The 16,009-nt window shown below is 42.5% G+C and overlaps 1 protein-coding gene across 1 annotated transcript in view; it reads right to left on the reverse strand.

Moving 5' to 3' along the window:
* Positions 1 to 75: 75 nt before the first annotated feature.
* The window catches only part of LOC117257918 (rho-related GTP-binding protein RhoA-D), a 31,882-nt gene continuing 15,948 nt past the window's right edge, over positions 76 to 16,009 (reverse strand). The window contains exons 2-5 of the mRNA XM_033628334.2: positions 13,875 to 14,030; positions 9,067 to 9,187; positions 6,033 to 6,163; positions 76 to 3,242 (exon numbers count right to left, since the gene is read on the reverse strand). Coding sequence (XP_033484225.1) covers positions 3,069 to 3,242; positions 6,033 to 6,163; positions 9,067 to 9,187; positions 13,875 to 14,030 — 582 coding nt within the window. The 3' untranslated portion in view covers positions 76 to 3,068. The remainder of the gene's footprint in view (positions 3,243 to 6,032; positions 6,164 to 9,066; positions 9,188 to 13,874; positions 14,031 to 16,009) is intronic.

Here is a 16,009-nt window from a genome sequence, read left to right on the forward strand (position 1 = left end):
ATCATTTGTCAGATTTGAGTCTCATTTAAAAAAAAATAAAAATATGCATGCTAAACAGAAGCAGTTAAGATGACATAGTATTTCAAAAATACTTTAATAACATGTTTGTCTCACCCAGACATTCAACACATCCCACTCCTGTTTGTAAAGCATCATCACAATCAACATTTTCTCTTGGACTATGGTGTTTGACATTACAGACATAGAGGCACTGTCCAGAAATTAGCCCAGGCCCGCAACATTCTGATCGCCACAGATCTGAATGTGCCGGATAAAAAGATCACCACAGTTGTAGCTTATGATGGTGCTAAGGTCAATGCGGGGACCGTTAAATATACTTACAGTGTGTTCAGGGCTCTTTCATGACAGGACCTGTTATGCAGTGTGTACTGCGTCTCTTTGCTCCAGCTGTGACAGAGGCACACTAGCTGTGTCATAGGGCTGGCTGTGTGGAGATGGGGTGGTTTGATGGTTCTGTCACTTAGTGATGACGATACACATCTGGGGAAAATGGTTAGTTATGATAATTGTGGTTGAGGCGACTGGAAAAGTTGGATGTCGGAATTTGCAACACAGTTCTGTTGTGATAAAATCTCCTGTACATGGCACTTTAATGACATATTGGTGTAAAAAAAATCAAATTTACTGTGTCAGCTCTGAGCCCAAACACACCACAAATGCCCTCAGACACATACACAATCTGTTCACCAGGTGGCCCCCAATTAATGATCTTTGACGGCTACTCGACAAATACCTGCTACACATTCAGATAGTTTTTCCAATCACATTTAAAGGAATGTTGCTTGTGTGTAGTGTCAAATAAAGACCAATTACACAACAACAAAAACACAATTTTAAACAGTCAGAGCTACTGATCTAGTGTCGTCTATCATTTTTACAACCCACTTAAGATAAAATGACGCCCACTTGTACATGACAAAAGCACTCTGCCTGACTCTAAGGCCGGATGACTAGCTAGCTAGCGCACCCATGGATGTACCCCATGTTCCCTCAGTCTCATTTCTGATGCTTGAAGACTACAAAGCCAGAAAGGTTCCAGTGGGGAAGAGACTGCTGCATGTCAATGGTACAAAACAGTGTACATTTCTCCTAAGTGGGCGCGGTCGGATCTCCCCTGCATCCCCCCACCTCATTTTGAAGTGTTGTGAATGTTGTGTGGATGGATGAAAGCAGATTAAAACCAATACAACACAATATATAGAGTGCAAATTTAATGTTTGTTCCTTAGTTTGCCACTTGTTTTTATCCGCTATCAACCGAGTACAAGATCAAATCAGTTGTCCAATCAGACCTTGCACATGTGTTGACGAGACGGAGACAGGTCTTGATCAGAGTTAATTTTCTTCTGATTTCTGTCTGAAAAATGCCATGTTAGCGTTAGAATGTTCGGGAGATGCATGGCTTGTGAAAAAGAGGTCCCATATTTACTTCAGTGAGGTCACGATCTGCGCCGACACTCTCTTCTCCCATTGGAATGACTAGACACAGGATGGCTACCAGTCTCCTGAAGGGGCAGGGCAGTGGTGAAAACCATGTGACTCAGATACAGGAAATTACTCTTAAGTGGGCCACCTCTTGACTCTTTGAATAGTAGGCTGGCAGCCACACATGGGGCCTTGACATTAGGTAGCGCGCTTTAGTCATGCGGAAGCAGGCGCAGTTTCATCTAAAGTGGGTTGTAAAAACAAGATGGCTCATCGGTCATGACAACATTTGAGCTAGGGCTGAACAATATATCGATATCATATGAGACTAGATAGCATCCTGATTCTGTAATATCCTGATTCTGTCCTCTCCTGGTTTTAAGGCTGAATTACAGTAAATTTATGTTATTTTATGAGCCGTCCCAGCTGTTCTGTTATTTGCCTTTACCCACGCAGTCATTATGTCCACATTACTGATGATTATCTATCAAAAACTGTGTAAATATTTCGAGGAAGCACCAACAGTCAACCATACAATATCGTCACAATGTTGATATTGAGGTATTTGGTTAAAAATTTGATTTTCCTCATATTGGCTAGCCCTAAATTGAGCTGTCAATCAAGTTGTCAGTTGGAAATTTTATTACAGCTTTTATACACAGAATAGGCCTAAAATGTTTCTGCAGTGTGCATCCATTACACGTCGAGCCCAGACACCTGTAGATTCAGTACACAGTGACGACTGTCATGACTGTATACTGGATCTGAACGAACAGTACAGAGTTCAGACAGCAGGCAGGGCCTGTTTGGGGAAGGCGTTGGTGACGTCTTGGTAGAGACAAGTCAGTCGGAGCCAGCATGAGCGTGACTGAGAGTATTGTGTCCGTGACAATAGGCCACTGTCTCCAGTGCCGGTTTAAGCTATCGCCATGGAGGAGAGACAGAGCAAGGTGCAGTCCAAAACCTCTCCACACACAAAGCTGCTGCTGCTGCTGCTTCAGTTTCTGTAGGTTTCAGTGGATTAATGCAGAGTGAACAGGCTCTAAATTTAGTCCTTTGTGTTGGAAGACAAAGCTGGAGCTCTGCTAACTCAGCACTTGGTGAAATAGGACTTTAAAGGTGTAAAATGAATAGTGGTGTGACATATAGGAGGAAGGTGACTGAAGTTGATGTGTAAAGGGAGACTGAGTGGTACATGCAGGGGTTCCTTACTACACGTGAGCTACAAGACCCTTCTCTGTAAACAATCGCAACACAGACATGATATATTTGTAAAGTATATGCACATATAAATACAAACATACATTCATAAAGGAGGAAGGGACAGGTCCTTCACACAAACAGGCTGGTGTGCTGGTGGAGGAAAACAAAACAAACAGAAACAAACGTGTGTGAGTAGCAGAGGAAACAGTGTTTTTTTTTTTGTTGTTTAAAAAAAAAAAGGCTGATTTGTTTTTGCTTTTAAACAGGTGTGTCAGTCTTTCATATTCTCCTGTGGCATATCTGCATCTGTGAAGTAAGTATAGTCCACGGAAGCCATTGATTTAAGGTTTCTCTAAGTTTGCTCTGTGCGTCAGGGGGGAGTCCTTCCTCAGATGCTGATTGGCTGACGACTCCGTCCCTTCACAGTAGCTGGCAGCCGCCCCTCTTCTTGCGCTTGCGGACCTGCAGTGCTGCTCTGGTGGCCATCTCAAACACATCCCGCACGCCGTCCTTGGTCTTGGCGGAGCACTCCAGGTAGCCAAAGGCACTGATGCGGTTGGCCATGTCTCTGCCCTCCTCGGACTTGACAGGCTCCTGGAGGTTTTATGTACAGACAGTGAGTTAAAATAATGTTACGAGTGTGGACATTCAGCAGGGAGGGGGACAGTGGTGGAATGTGAGTGCATTTATTCAAGCTCTGCCCTTAAAGGGAAACTGGTATTTTTCAGCCTGGACCCATTTCCCATGTTTAAGAGTCTAATGGGAACAACAGTTTTTGAAATTGGTCCAATATTGAGCGAGACCACGTGCTGCAATGTAACCACTCACGGTATGTGGCATAAACTCGAGGCATAAACTTTTTCCTTTACCTTCCTCTGATCCGCTCAGTTTGTTATTGTGTGTAACCAAGTCTCACTCGAGGAGAAGTCTCATACTGAAATCTCACAGCGTTTCTCACATTATAAAATCAGCTAAATATTTGGCCTACACACTGAAAATCTCAACAATAAGCTGCGCTTTTTACTCCAAAACAACAACTTTCCTTGCACTCACAGGGTGCCCTCGGATCCTTAAAAACATCTTAAGAGGCACTGTGTTCATTAATCAAAAAATAAGGCCTTAACTGGCATCAAAGTGTCTTAAATTAAGCTTTCAAAAAATGCTCAGACATGGGAAGCAGGGTTTATGAATTGTTTTTCTCTGATGCTGGATTATAAAATCTTAAAATGATTGCTAACTTATTCTTTTTAATAATTTACTGAATGTCTGTTGCAATAACGTCACATAGATCAGGATAGTGGAACCAACAACTCTTAGATTTTGTTTACGTAGCCGTCACTGTACTCTAGAGGACATGAGGAAGGTCAGATTTGATGAAAATTAACAATTTATCAAAGATTTTACAGCATGGCTGAAACCAGTACACGGTAATGCACGACAGTCTGTATATTTTATGCAAAATGTTTTTCAAACTTGGTAAGACGGGAGTCAAGGCACTGGAATCCCACATTCAGGTTAAGAAACACACAATCCCCAAGAAACTCACCAACAAACATCAGGTATTTCCCCGGTCTGTTCTACCCGTCTCATTTGTTTGACTTCTCTGTAGAGTCCTTTCTATAATGTTGTCAGACACTTGAAATAATCTGAGCCTGTCAGTGGCAAAAACAAGAACTTTCAATGGACAAAAATTGACCTTGCGTTATTGCCCATAGGGATTATACTGCAGCCTGTTTTGCTGCTGTAGGCTGCAGCGCACTCTCTTAATACTGGACCAGTTTCAAAATGATTGTCTCCATTAGTAACCTTGAATGAAAAAGAGGTAGAGCCTGCACACTTACTCCATGCCACAGACTTTAATAAGCAAACAATGTTTCGATCCCAGAGGGATCCTTCAGACCTGACAAAGATCCCTCTGGGATCGAAACATCGGCTACGGTTACATGATGGCTTCTCATTCGGAATGAAATAAATCTGAATGAAATCATTCGGAATTAAAGTCTTTCCAGGTAGTTTACATGGGAAATATTCATTCCGAATAAGGGTTCACATGGGAGATCAGTTCAATCGCCTTTATTCAGGTCTGTGCAAGGTTTGGGCCAGGGAACGTTTCTGATTGGATAGGGGGCGGGGCGGATGTTACGTGTTTACGTTTACCGGAAGAAAACACTGTAGTCCTTGCTCCGGATAACAAGATGCTTGACGACGCCGTTCTTAGTGCCTTTTTCGGGCGTGTTTTGCCTATATTCTTGAAGCAGCAGTGCGACAACAACCTTGTTCTGCTAATGCTTCATCTGTTGAGGAGGAGAAGGGAGGTAGAAGGTTGAAGAAGGGAGATAGAAGATCGTGCTGTGGCGAATGGAAACCGGTGAGTGCAACGAGTCTGACTGCTCTATCTCAGCCCGTTGCTATGCAGCCCGTTGCTATGCGCGCTATATACGTCATCGCGCCAGAAGGGCAAGGAAACGAGCATGCGCAGAAAGACCGGAATGAACTTAAAGAGGAATGAGTGTATACATGCACACAAAATTCTTTCATTCGGAATGACAAACGGAATAAACCACCCCCTTTAATCGGATTTAATTTTCAATCGGAATGACCGTTTTTCAATCGGAATGACCGTTTACATGACCACTTTTAATCGGAATGGCCTTTCGTTCCGATTAAAAGTGGAATTAAACTGTGCATGTAAACGTACTGATTGTTTGCTTATTAAAGTTTGTGGCATGGAGTAAGTGTGCAGGCTCTACCTCTTTTTCATTCATGTTTTTGTGCCGGCCTTGCACCTACATGATGAGCTACCCTGTTGCACTTCATTAGTAACCTTGACATGAAAAATGCAAAAACAAGAGTCCAGGTTGAAAAATACTGACATTACCCTTTAGGTAAAAACTTATGGTACTTGTGCTTTACCTGAGTATTTATATTTTATGCTACTTTACGCATCTACTCCACTACATTTGTCTGACAGCTTTTTAGATTACAGTTTTTCATCAGCTTCCTGTCCAGTGAAAACCATGAATCTCCAGATTTAGTGATTTTGAATGTTAAAATTAAAAAACAAAATTAAAATTAGCACAACCTTAAACCCCAATAGCAGTAAAATGTGACATACACATTCATACAGTGATAATATTAATTCAAATACCTCATATATAATATAAAACACTGGTAGGAAACATTTTACTACACAATCAATACTTTTACTTTTCATACTTCAGGACATTTAGCTAATAATACTAGCATTCTTTAAGTTAAGCTGGGGTTTGAATGCAGGACCTTCCTTTGCAGTGGAGTATTTTCACACTGTGGTATCAGTACTTCTAACACCACTGCTTTGGGGATAATTTTTTGCCAGTGACCTAAAAGGATATAAAAACCCACCTGTTTCATCTTGGCCAGCTCCCTGCGTGTGTGTTCATCATTCCTCAGGTCCTTCTTGTTACCCACCAGAATGATCGGGACATTGGGACAGAAGTGTTTCACTTCAGGCGTCCATTTCTCGGGAATGTTCTCTACAAGAATTAAAAAAAAAAGAACAGAAAAAGAAGATTTAAGAAAACAAGTCAAGTCACTGCACAGCAAATTCCAGACTTTTTTTCCCTACAAGGACAGTTGGGAGAGGCCTCGCCGTTTTCCCTTGTGACTGTACAGACATAAACACTGAGAGGTCACTGACCCCTCGCTGATACGTGGTCGAGCCTGCCTGCCAAAATCTGTGTTGTCTAGGAGGAGATGGCATACTGCGATAGAGAAGCCATGCCATCTGTGGCACTGCACATATCAAACACAGGGCTGACGTCTCACTAAACAAGACATTTTCTTCTTCTGTTCGATTTGTTTTTTGAGGCCTGAGAACATGCAGATCCTGGTCTGACATACACGTGACATATGCTGCATATGCTTTCAGAAAGTGCTGTTATGTTCTCAAACCCCACATGACAACGACAGCTAGGTTAAAGTCTGGAGATTCGTTTGTTCATCTTGTTCTCTTAAAGTGTCTATAAAGAGTGTGCGCTGATCACAATCTACAGTAGCTCACTCTTGATACTCGACTGTCTATAGTTTGTTCAATCAACTTCTAACTGACTTTAAAATGTCCCTTTGTCCTGTATTTAAACATCCCAATTATACACTGAAATAGCTGTAGCTGAGAAACAGTCATCTCAAAAGTGTGGCATTACTTAATTTACTAACTCTACTAAACCAGAACAGCAACGCAGCCTCACAGCTAACTGCGATGCTCGTCTTGATTAATTACCACACCAATAATTTAATCACACTCATGAACAAACACCATCTGAATGAGCATTAGGTTTTCATAAAATGGATCATTAATTGCATGAAGTCTGAGCACAGGCAGCGAACAGGGAATTCTAGTGAAAAATACATAAATAATGAGAAGGCAAAAACCTATGGAGAGGATCGGTTTTACTGCGCTGACGGGCGAGTTTCCTTGTGGTGGAAAATGCGGACATTTAATGGAACATTTGCTAAAATGCCTTCCTGCATCTGTACATAAAAAATGATTACAGTGTTTCCCACAGAACTGAAGGAGAGGGGGGATCAGCTACCTTTATTTTGTGTGTGTGTGTCTTTGTGTTCTGAACTCTGAGGTTTTTGCAGGTCTGTGTAAAGCGAAGGCAGAACTCTTGTACCCAGTTATTATGTGCTGGAGGAGGCTTGTACAGCTGCCCCAAGACACACACACACACACAGAACAGGAAGGAAGAGGTGAACTGTTCACTGCTTTTTTCCCCTCTCCGGTCTAAACACTTGGATAAATTTTAAGTCTTTTGTGGTCTTGGGTTACAGGCCAGTCGGGGAAGGGGGCAAAAATGCGGTCAGCCGTCAACCACCCCTTCGCGTTAGGGTTCTAGTCAGAATTGGGCTTAAAGCTGACCTAAAACCACTTTCCCCCCTTCTGTTGTCCAAAAACTTCATGAAAAAAAGAAGCTGCAGTTGTTTCTTGAGAGGGTGGAGAATTGACCAGTCGATCAATTATCAGACCAGATCATTGGATTAGAGGAGAAGCCACTGAAGAGGCGAGTGAAAGCAAACTTTTAGACGAGCACTGGTCCGTGGGGTGTGAGGTTACATCTAAAGTAGTTTGGAAAAACAATGTACAACACTGACATGAGAACACTTTTGTGAAGAGTGTTCTATATATATGAAATAATAAACAGTTAAATTTCACTTTTACTGCACCTGGTGGTCTGGTGCCCCATCTGTGCCCAGACAGTGTGGTGCTCTGAATAACGGAAGAACGGTATATACACCGATATATATATACACCTGAGCAGAAACGGCTCAGGAATGGCCAAAGGAACATGACAAAAAGCTGAAGGCATCAACCTGGCCTCCAAATCTCCCACACCCCAATCTGATTAAGCATCTTCAGAAGTGCTGGTACCCCACCTCACAATTGACAGGTCTTAAATGATCTGAAGCCAACACCCCTGGTGTCAGACTCCACAGGACACCTTCGAGAGGTCATGGGTCCATGTCTTGACATGTCAGAGACAAGTCTGATTCAGGGAGGCCCCACCGTTGATTGGGGGTACCTCTGAGGTACCAGCACGTCCCATGGATGCTCGATCAAATTTGGATCTGGGGAATTTGGAGGCCAGGTCAATGCCGTTAGCTTTTTGTCACGTTCCTCGGGCCATTCCTGAGCAGTTTTTGTGGTGTGGCATGGCTCATTTTCCTGCTGGGGGGGCCAATGCCATCGGGGAGTACCATTGCCCTGAGGGGGGTCACTTAGCCCACAGCAGTGTTGGGTGGGCTGAAGGGCATCAAGTGGCATCCACATGAATGCCATGACCAAAGGTCTCCCAGCAGAACATTGCATTGTAACAAAATGATCACTACTCACTTCACCCACCGCTGGTTTTAATGTTTTGGCTGATCGGTGTCTACATGTCAGCAGCATTCCTAACAGTCCAGCTCCAAAAATAGAAAATCAACATGGCAGGAAATGCTGATGTCGTGGCGAGCAGCCACAAATATATGAATGCATGGGAAACACTGGATTTTAGCTTTTCCGGCGCAAATGGTTCTCGACACTCAGAGAGAACTCCCAACCAAGTATTATTTGCCTATATTGAGTATCAGTGCGACATGCAAGCTCTGTACTTTCTGTCTTCTTTTAGTCTGGGTTGAATCCATACATGGGTTTTGTCCCGCTTCTTCTCAATTACTCACTGAAGTACCACTACACAGGTCAAAAACAAAGGTTTGATTATTTATATCAATGTTTTAATCAAGTTCTCTCTGTGTCAAGTTTCATGAGCTCAGGGACACTAAACGCTGCTGTGATGTCAGAGTTGGATTCACAAAAAATGACTTTACTGGGACACAACAAATTGCTGTTACATACGGTTTTGCTAAGTGGGAAGCAATTTGTATGCAGCCTTACCTAAACTGTCGGGGCTATCTATGGAAAAGCACATGAGGATAACATCTGTGTCTGGGTAGGAGAGAGGCCTCAGTCTGTCATAGTCTTCCTGACCTGCTGTGTCCCACAACGCCAACTCCACCTGGGAGAGAGGGAGAAAAAGAACGTTAAGTGATGCAAGTGGCTGCTGGCGAGGAACGCAGTTTAAGCTAAATTATTAAAGTAAGGTAGGATATTTCCATGTCATGACAGCGACAGGGAACAAAGAGAAGATGGGCAACAAGAACAGAGGTAAAGGAGTGTTTTAGCAGCCTGCTGCTGCTTGTAATCGTTTTCCATGAAAGTGAAGCTTTTGCTTTTTGTGCCTCACATTTTTGCAGTACTGCCCTGAACGCCTCAAGATGAAAACACTTCATTTCGGAGCAGAGAAGTGCCTGACATCATTGGTGTTTCTCCCCATGGTCCAGTCAGATGAATTGAGAGGTGAGCCATTTGTGGTGGCGCTTTGTGCTAAGCTAACACTAGCTCACTTTCACTGTCACCTTCGGCAAGCTGTAAGACGTATCTAAACAAACTGTAGTCTCAACTACTTTCTAACACTTTACCAGACTTAATTAGGCCTGTTGGTTGGCAGCAGATTGTCAAAGCTATCTCTCGACATCCTAAAATGAACCGACCATCATCCATGCGAAGTTCCTGGACCAGCTGGATGTTGTCCCTGTGATTTCACCTCTGTCTATACTGTATATCCACACTACTGTCACGATGCTGGGACTTCTTACTTCGATATAATACCTTTAAAAGTATCAATATTTGATGCCATTTTCGATACCGGGAGGAAAAACTGATGTTGAAAAAGTTTGCCACATTTCTTTCTTCAAGTAGATGGTTTACTTACTCTACGTCCATATTTTGTTTTCAGTTCACACTTGCTTTGGCAGAGTAAACTTAGTTTTCCAATGCCAATAAAGCCCCTTTGAATTAAACTGACTTAAACTGAGAGAGAGTGAGTGACAGGAGGCGGGGCTATGGGGGGCACCGCGGCAGTGTGTGTCAACTTGCTGCTGGAGAGAAGAGACAGCAGTAAAGTAACATCTGTAGTATCAATATTGAAGAAAATGAATATTTAAACCACTTCAAATATTCAGATTCAACTGTGTCCAGTCCCCAAGTGCCCTCTCCCCGTGTAGAATTTAAGGTACAGCTCTGCAAGTTTACCCCACAGCAAACTGGACAGGTGATTCTGTGGTTGCCTGGCAACAATTTGGAGAAAAAAAAGATGTAGCAAGCTGCAAAAAGCGCTCTGTCTGATCAGGGCAGGCTTAAACAAAAAAGGCCGAGCAGTGCGCCTCGTGTTTTGGTCGGGGCCTGACTAGAAAGCGGAAGGAACAAGAGGAGTTGAAACAATTCCTATCAGGCCTAAAAAGCAACTCCCAAGAGGTGGAGATGGTTCCCACGGGATTTTCTTAGGCTGTTAATCAAACTGTTAGCAGTCCCAGAGTGCTTGGCCTGCTCTAGATAAAAACAAATGCCCAGCAAAAAAAGCTCAGCATGGTCTGTAGCTCATGCTAGACTGCAGGAGTGTAGCCTAGAAGTGTCACTGCATGCATACCTCATGTGGTTTTAGACTGTAAATGTCTCCTAAAAGGCTGCCTCTTAGCTCCGACTGTAAACTTGACCTACTTCATCCTGCATCCTGCTGATTTAATCCTACAGTAACCTCACCCACATTACAATCACAGCTGGAGAACTAACTTCACCCAGTACAGCCGGGGAGCAGGGAAAAACAAGCGAGCAACTACAGTATGTGTTTGGAGTTCATGTGGACTTTTCTGACGTCTCCCTGCACTCATGTCCTGCCAAGTCTTGCTTGTTGGCCGACACACTGCTAGACTGGCTAGCCACACTGCCTTCTGGCATTTTCCATAATACATGAGGCAGTACACTGAGCTGTACCACCTCTTCTGTCCGGGAATGTGTGCAACACCACACCATGGCAAACCTGTGTCCATTTCCGCTGCTTTACAATTCTTTTAGCACTAGGTGTCTCTCAGGAGTCGGCCTCATCTGCTGCCTGCATCTCGTCTTTTCTTGGTTGTGACTACACAAATCAAAGAATGACGAGTAGGGAGCAGCTGTGAGTTGAACACTGACTTCCTGAGTAATATTTCACTACACCAAATACAGTTTCAACAAAAAAATCTGCCTATCACAGCTGAGAGACTTGGAGTACAGTCAACCTTGTACTACACCGCACAGGAAACAGGAAATAGGACATTAGTCATGATGTATGAGGGGGTGGTTTCAACACTGGGCAGGAAGGTGGCACTGGTCCATTTCCTGTTGTTGGCTAAAGGTCTGCTGCTTTATAACAATGAAAAGACCCAAGGATTTGCTTACAATACACACTTATCCCCACCAGTCTTGGCAGCACGTGGTTCTAGACCAGCAGGGCCAATGAGGTCACATTGTTACCGCTACAGCAGCAGTTTCGGTGTCACATAAACCTTCCTGTTCTGAGGAATGTTTCTAATGATCAGCAGATAAAATCAGATCCTTTACTCAAGTACAAGAACCAATACAACAATGGAAAAGTACTTCATTACTAGTACAACTCCTGCATTCAAATCCACATATCATTAACTAAATGTGCTCACAGTGTTGAAAATAAAAAGACTCACTCTGCAGTAAAAATGTCCTGTGTGACTGACATATTTATTATATATGCCACAATTAGACTGTTAATACTGATGGAACAATGTGTAAGCAACATTTTACTTTTGTAGCTGATCGAGGTGCAGCTAGTTTTACCCACTTTATACGCAACCAGGTAGTTAGGTCCAGAGGTTTCTGACCTATTGTTTGGGCCCCTTTCAAAGGTCAGCAAGATAAATGTGATTTAAGGTCATGAGATGAATCTTGGGGTATTGTCTAATTTTTGCTTTTTGTGAAAGACTGGATAATTTGACTTTTTTGGGTCTCAAACATTTGTACAGAATCAGAATCAGAAACACTTGAGGGGAAATTATGATTCATTACAGTCGCTCTGATGTAAAGAATAGAGTTACTTAGGCCCAATTCCATTTCTACCCCTTAAATCTTCCACTTGGTATTGAGTGCCCTTGTTTGCGAGACAACCCTTAATGAGGGAAGTGAGAAATATTAGGGTAGAGATCTTTCCCTAAGAAATGAGACACCACTTCATGCAAATCGGCGAGGCTGACATGCAGGCATATGTCACGTGTAGTAGCAACGTAAGATACCAGTAGTCATTCAGGTTTGCTGGCTCTAGCGCTTGTGTTGTGGTGTGTGCTATTATTCTTCTCTGTCTGATGAATCAACGGAGAAGACATGCTGAAAACAGGAGGCACCTACGACGTCTGCTAGTTCTGATCGATTTTGTTCGGGTAAGTCGATTTGTTTAAATATTTTGACACTGTGTTCAACTGAGTTGCTGATGAGTTTACGCTAGCCCAACCATCTGTTGTTTGTATAGCCTACATTCCGATCGTACAGTAACAAATTGTTTTCCAAAACTTGAAGTTGCTGACTTCGCAAGGTGTTCTGGGAAATTTCATCTTGTGTGTGAGTCGGGGGCTCCCTTGGAATCTAGGGCAGATTTAAGTGTTGGAAACAACTTCCACTACCTCAATTCTGTTTTGGGACACCACTAGCCTCAACGTGAATGCGCACAACCAAGTGCAAGTGGGTATTCCTAGGGGAAGTGTGGGTATTGGGACAGGCCCTTACTTGCTTAGTTTAGTTACTTTCCACCACTGCAGCACTGTTGTGTATCGATGCACTAAAACAGTGCGTACATTTAACATGTTCATATTTCGGTGAACAGTGAACTAAACTGATCCATTTGCAACAAATACGTGTGAATGTTGTTCACTCTCACAACAGATAACCACAACCACATTGTGTTTTACAGCACATGTGAATCTGTGGCATCAAGCAAGTCAGTGTTGAGTCAAGACGGTTTCCACATCTATCTGTGTTTCCCCCAACCTGAATCTGAAACCAAACCTTTTCCTTTCCTTACCATGAAGGGGGGGTGCTACACATTTTAACAGAAGAGAAACACTATTCAATGGGAGAGGCAGTATTGGGCACAACACCAGCACGGCTAGAGCAACTGGCAATTTGGGCAATGCAGCTACCAGTTGTGCTGAAACCAGTTAATATACATATCTGACGGATATTTATAAACAAATCAATGCAGAGTCTAAAACTCTAAAATTTTTAGCAAATTGTGCCCGCCCAGTCTGAAAAACAAGTCAGAACATCGGCTAAATCGGCAGCAAATTTAAAACGACACACTGAGTTGAAGCATCCAACCAGGGATGGGGAATATCTGTGAGTAAACGATGATCATCACAAGATTAATTTTATCAAAACAAACAAAAAATAAATAAATAAAATGATTTCAAACAAACAAACAAAAAAATTTACAAAAAAAAAAGTTTTTTTTTTTTTTTTTTACGATACAATTGAAAAAAATGTATCGAATTTTTGGGGACTGAACTTTGTTCAAACTTCATATCATTTATTTATTTTTTTAATATATTTTTGTTGTAATTTGGCCACAGTTACTGGGCAACACAGTGAGCAACAACCGTCCCACAACCTTTACCAGAAATACCAGAAATAAAAATGCAATAAAAAAAAATATAAAAACAAACAAACATGATAAGAAAAATAAATCAATCAATTTGTATTATGAACAATGAAATTTAACTAGATCATTTTACTCTGTGTGAACTGAACTGTGAGCGAGCTCTGGTAAATGTGAACGTGCACACAAACAAATTGAAAATATAAAGTACCTGTTTGCCATCAACTTCAATGTCAGCGATGTAGTTCTCAAACACAGTGGGGACGTAGACTTCTGGGAACTGGTCCTTACTGAAGACGATGAGCAGACAGGTCTTCCCACACGCACCATCCCCAACTATCACCAACTTCTTCCTGATGGCTGCCATCTAAACAAACAGAATACACTTTGGTTAGTCTATATATTAAAAACTGAGATGCATGTCATGAACCAGTCAGTCAGTAAACTGGTGAGAACTTTCTTTAGAGAGAGGAGGGAGGTGAAACAATGCAACCAGAAATAGTAAGAGTGAGAGAGCAAGGGGGGGAAAAAGAGATGATCGAAGTCTGTTTCAGAGCCGCACCCTCTTCCCTTTCCTGGGCTGCGTCCTGTGCGTGAGGTGAAAAACAGAGTCGGGCTGAGGGTTCAGTGCTGGCCTGGAAAAGCAGTAGGAGGGAAGGGAACAGGAGGAGAGCCACAGTGTTGGTAATGCTGCAGCGTCAGTGCTCTAACACACTGCTGCACACGCACAGCCTCTGACACAATCGCATTAAAAACGATCCTTAATGTGTCACTTCTACATTCCTGTGGCCTCGTGATCTACCGCTCGGACTGGTTTCTGTTGACACCTCTGAATTGCACGCAATCCTCTCTCCCATTCTTTCTGCTTGTAGCCCTAAAAGGTGTGTATATGTGAGTGAAATGTGGCTTGGCAGAGAAAGATACGGCCACACACATATTCACACACACACGGATCAATAGCCATCTCCAACAAGCTGACAATAATGGAGAGAAGGCAGTAGGTGATGAGACAACGTGCTGGCTGCCTGCCAGCAGCATCAGCTTTCACCAGCCTGAGACTACCTGGACCAAAACAAAGACCTACGCCTCCGCCATCCATCACACACCCACAGCATCCAAATCACAGCTGATGAGTAGTGGAGAAATACACCATAATCATTTTACACTATAATCAATAGTTTTATATTACCAGTAGATCACATGATGACTTGTATGTGAATGTAGTGATGAGCCCTCAGAAAATTATCACCTGACATTGCAGTTCTCCTCAGCTGTACTTTCAGCTCACTGTTGCAACTTTACTGTTTTAATTTCCTCTCACCACTTCAGTGTTGTTTTTTAGCTGAATTCAGTGAAAATGTCTTATAACTCACCGTACACTACTGCTAGGGTTGAGGAACCTAACTGAGTAATTTAAGGGTAGCAACCGAACTCTGTTGGTATTACCAAGTGCCAAGTCACATTAAACCATCTGTGCCAAATGTCGGCACCATTTATACTTCTGCGTCATATCGACGCCGTACCTGTGCCATAGCCTGACGTGCACCTCCCCAGAAATGTAACTACGTGTCACAGTGACATGGACCTCCTGTCTGTTTTTATAGGCTGAAACCGTTTCCCTCAGTGGAAACAAAGCTTTTGGTTAGGCTACTTTTATTTCACTTTTAAGAAACAATAAATTGTGACGACAATAAACCTCCACAAAAACACCATTTTAAGTCTTGTGTCTGGCTTCATATGAAATGTAAAATGCCATAGGCTTGTGCTAATAACGTTAACATCTTATATATATATTTATAACGTGTTTAGTATACAACAGATGAAGTCAGTGAACCTAATGAGTTATAATGGAGTCGAATTTTGTAAAGTTACCTTTGCTAAATGTTGCTGTTGTCCCTGGCTTCATATGAGTAGAGTCAAAGTTTGCTAGCTGCTAGGCTAATTTATACAATGTATAACATTAGCATCTTATATTTGTTTGGAAAACGTTTTCAGTACAAGACAGTTGTTTTGTCATTGAACCTTGTGAGTAGAAATGAACCTTGTGAGTAGAAATGGAGCTGAATTTTGTAACGTTACCTTTGTTACGTTATGTTGCTGTTGTCCCTGGATTCATATGAGTAGATTGTCTGCTAGCTGCTAGGCTAATTTATACAATATAAAATGCCATAGGCTTGTGCCAATATCAATATCCAAGAACTTAAAGTGTCTTGCTCCCCAGCTGCTGGGCAAAATGAAGGGATCAGAGTGTGCTGCTCTCTGGCTCTTAAGTCTTTACTCAGGAACCCCATTAGTTGTTACCACAGTAACTCTGTCCAGAGAGCAGCACACGTAGGGCAACAGCGA

The sequence above is a fragment of the Epinephelus lanceolatus genome, chromosome 8, assembly GCF_041903045.1.
Source record: "Epinephelus lanceolatus isolate andai-2023 chromosome 8, ASM4190304v1, whole genome shotgun sequence".
Taxonomy (NCBI): domain Eukaryota; kingdom Metazoa; phylum Chordata; class Actinopteri; order Perciformes; family Serranidae; genus Epinephelus; species Epinephelus lanceolatus.